This window comes from Pterocles gutturalis, unplaced genomic scaffold, assembly GCF_000699245.1.
Source record: "Pterocles gutturalis isolate BGI_N339 unplaced genomic scaffold, ASM69924v1 scaffold9254, whole genome shotgun sequence".
NCBI classification, from domain to species: domain Eukaryota; kingdom Metazoa; phylum Chordata; class Aves; order Pterocliformes; family Pteroclidae; genus Pterocles; species Pterocles gutturalis.
Genome location: NW_010130631.1, coordinates 49,764 through 53,758, shown reverse-complemented (window position 1 = coordinate 53,758; position 3,995 = coordinate 49,764). Strand labels below are relative to the sequence as shown.

The window sequence follows — 3,995 nt, the reverse complement described above, 5'->3', positions numbered from 1 at the left end:
GGACTACCAGGGCAGGAAAGATGTGAACCAGCCAGGGCAAGTTCATGGGAGGCCTCGGGATGGCCAGAGCTGAGGAGCACCCCAGGGAGCAGGGCTTGCTTAGCCCGGGAAGGGCCCTGAATGGCTGCCTGCATCTACCCATGAGAAGGTTGCTGAGGCCAGGCAGCCTGGCTCTTCACAGGAGTGCATGAGACAACGTGCCTAAGTGGAAACAAGAGGCTCAGAGTTGGATATCAAGAAGAACTTTCCTCCCTGAGGCAGGCTTCCAGGGCAGGCTATGCAGGCTTCATCCTGGGAGGTGTCAAGCCCCATCTGGACAGAGCCCTGATCAGCTTGGTCTGGCCTGGAGCTAACCCTGACCTGAGCAGGAGACCACACTAGAGACCTCCCGAGGTCTCGTCCAACCTGAATTATCCTGTGTTCCAGTGATTTATATCTTCATTTGTCTCTGCCCATTTACTTTCTCCCATATACAAGTTACTTTTTTCCTCTCACCTTTTCCCTTTTCCATTAACCTTATTTAACCAGCAGACTGTATTACTCTGTTGAAGTTTTATATGAGCCCCACTGGCAGCTGGAAGCTGTGTCACAGCAAAAAAGCTGCATAGGGAAGCAACAAGTGCCCAATGGTACAGCAAGATTTTCGTCAAGAGAGGAGTAAGGAGGCACCATAGAGCAGCAGGCAACTGCTGGCAGCAACCCCAGTGGGAAGTGAGTGCAGGTCCCTGATCAGACATGTCTCTGCTGAGTCAGGAGAACTCCTGCTATCTGTCTGGGATAGTCAGGACCCTTGATCACTGCAAGGAAAGACTTGAAACTGGGGAAAATGAGTAGAAACAAAGCTTCTGAAACTCTGGATAAAGTGAGATATGGACTGAAGCTGTTGGCTTCAATGTACCAAATTCTTCTCATATATGTGTGATTTAAATAATGAATAAAATTTTATTTATGTATTTATTTTCCTCTGGCAAAAAGCAGAGGGAAGGAAACTCAGAAGCCAAGTTTTTACTTAGTCATGTTGTCTCAAAGGATAAAACTGAAAAATTAATTTAGAATTGTTTATTGTTTTATCCCATTTTGAAACTATATTTGTCTTTTCTTTTGCCTGTATAGCTTAATGATATTTGTCAAACATTTTAAGATTATAGATGAAATCCTGAAACCCTTGAAGAAACAAGAATTTCGTTGTTGGCTTCTATGGAGTCTTTTTCTTCCCTGTAACATTAGGAGGCATCCTGGTTTGACCTTGATCAATACTCTGTTACGGAAATAGGCTGATAGGTATTCGTACTGGAAGTTTAAATTCTTAGTAGAATGGCTTTGTCAGTACAGTAATAAATAAATCTTACTGTCTTTGTTGTAGAGGATTTTACCCCAGTTCCATATAAGGCTCCACCACCTCCAAAAACAGAAAAATCATTTCCTCCTTATACTGGATTTGGTTCTGAAGAAGATTCTCTCTGCTCCTGTATGGGTCTGCTTCTCAAGCCTCCTCAAAAAGATTTCAAGAAATTCATGGAGAAAGACAGGTATTTCAGTGAAAAATAATTCCAACTTTAAAAATTATGTCTTTTTTGTGAAGGAGATAAATGTTAAGTAGGGATGTAATTTTTTCAGCAAAATATGCAGCTCATCAGACTTCTAAGGGACAGGTACAGAAGAACTGTTTTAGTGACATGGTACTCCAGTTTTCTCTGAACTCAGCAAAATTTCTCTTTTGAGAAGGCAAATATTCTCACCCCTCCTATCCCCAACTTCTTCCCTTCTGCTGTCCTCAGTGGGAGCTTGATGGAAGTCTTAGTCTAGGATTAGTCAGTAATTTTGTATGCTTCAGCAGTCCAACACTGATTTGTTTTTTTTTGTTTGACTTTCTGCCATTTATTTTTTTGTCTGCTGAAGGTAATGTAGTTTCCTGTAGCAGTATGAAAGCATTAACCCTTTACTTTCCATTATGAAACAGTTTGTCAGGCAGTGGTTGTTGAAGCCTAAGCAGAAAGCAAAGTCACATGCTAGAGATCCACCTGTAGAACCTCCGTAAAAGAAGAAAGCTACTAGAAAAAGGCTTGGGAATGTATTGATCATGCATATAGCAGTATTGTAAATAATTTAAAACACAATCACTTAATAAATATCCAACTAGTAAGATCATCTAGTGGACCTGATTTTGTGGAGATAATCCCAATATGTATTACTATTCAGAATTTGATTCAAAAGTATGTATACCAAAGTGTGTTCTTCCTTTATAAATTTTTTGGAAGGAAACTTGGAGCTTGATTTGCAACTGAATTTGAATACAAATTCATTCCAGACCTGTGTCAGAGAAGTAATTTTCCCCTGAAAATGCTTCTTTTCTATCTGGCTGACTCTAGTTGGTTCTGTTAATTTAAGCTGAAAATGGTTTTTGACAAAGTAGGGAACCTTATGCTGTTCCCATGCTCGGTCCAGGAATAACACAATTAATGTATGTTACAAAACTCAGGAGAATGTATGTCTTAGTGATGAAAACTTTTCTCATACTCTTTTTTATTTCTTACCTCTTCTTTCACTTTTTAGAAATGGCATGGAAAGTAACATACTGCGCTTTGTTGCAAAACTCGTCACAGATAGTCCTATTGACAAGGATCGCAAATTCATTATTTCCTATTTCCTAAGTGATGACACCATTTCAGTTTTTGAACATATACAGAAAAACACAGGTAAGATGCAGCAATGTCTTGCAATCAGTCCCAGCTGCCTTGCTCATTTGATTAGAGTATACAGCAAGCATTGTGGCCAGACTCGGCACTACCAGAAGCAGGGATGTGGATTTTTAAATGCAATGGGAATTACATCATCAGGTCTACTGCATTATCTTACATAGCTGTATGTCACAGTAATTTATAATCTTCATCACTCAAAATAATGCTGTTCGTTGTATGACAGTTCTTCGCAGGATCCATGGGGAACTGAAAGTTTAATGCATTAGAACTTTTATTACATTTTAATTTGCAAATATGGCTTTAAACATTTGCTTTTGTTGTGGGTAATATACAGGAATTGTATTGAAGCTGATGATAAATAGGGACAGGAAATGTAAGACATCAAAAATGAAAGAGTAAATCCTTTGTTTTCCAAGATTGTGTTATAGCGTTATAATATCTATATTGCATCCATCGCATAGAAGCAGCTCATTAAAGCAAAACAGCTGTGATTTTTTAAACATAGTTTATCATTAATCATGTAGTGTTGAGCATATAAAGAGTGAAGATTGCCCTGCACTAGTGTCTGTAAGTGTGTGTGTGTGTGTGTGTGTGTGTATAACACTGAACTGAGTTTCAAGAGCCAGACTACCAATGTTTAAGTGACAAATGCTTTGTTATTTTTCAGTTGCTTGATCACATTTATCCATTGCTGGAGCATGGTCACCCAGTGTTATCATGGTTATATTCTTTTGAGCAGTGTTGTCCTTTGTAGACTGCCTCCAGCTGAGGATATGAAAGGTCTTGTGATTTCCAAGCTTCTTTTTATTTCCTTGAAGGGTCTTGCACACAGATTGAAGGACACAGCACTAGGAAGGATATAAGGAAGTAATTCGGTAACTTGGAGAGATAGGGAATCTTGGTTAAGCATGATCCTTTTGGAGAGATCAGTGTATTTCTGTGAAGCCCACAAAACATCTGTGGCAATGGTTTCAGAACAGTTAACGTCCAGAAGTGTCTGGCACCTCTCAACATGTGCAGTCGAAGAACTGACTTAAAAGCTGCTGTCAGCCTCTGATAAAGCTATAGAGAGAAAAAATTCAGGAAATCACTTTCTATCAAAGACAAGAGAAAAAAAGAGTAATAGAAGGTTTCCTTAGTTACCATGTTGGGCTCTTGTGGAACCTCATTACTAGCTCTTTTGGTACTGCTTGAATTGCCCTTTATCAGTAGCCAGTCGTGTCCTGGGCTGCATCAAAAGAAGCATTAGCAGCAGGTCGAAGGAGGTGATTCTCCCCCTCTACTCTGCTCTTGTGA

The 3,995-nt window shown here is 39.7% G+C and overlaps 1 protein-coding gene across 1 annotated transcript in view; it reads left to right on the top strand.

Annotated features, from left to right (window-relative positions):
* Positions 1–1,363: 1,363 nt before the first annotated feature.
* The window catches only part of LOC104466751 (EF-hand domain-containing family member C2-like), a gene marked incomplete at its 5' end in the record, with an annotated part of 27,682 nt that continues 25,050 nt past the window's right edge, over positions 1,364–3,995 (top strand). The window contains 2 exons of the mRNA XM_010080280.1: positions 1,364–1,529; positions 2,554–2,696. Coding sequence (XP_010078582.1) covers positions 1,364–1,529; positions 2,554–2,696 — 309 coding nt within the window. The remainder of the gene's footprint in view (positions 1,530–2,553; positions 2,697–3,995) is intronic.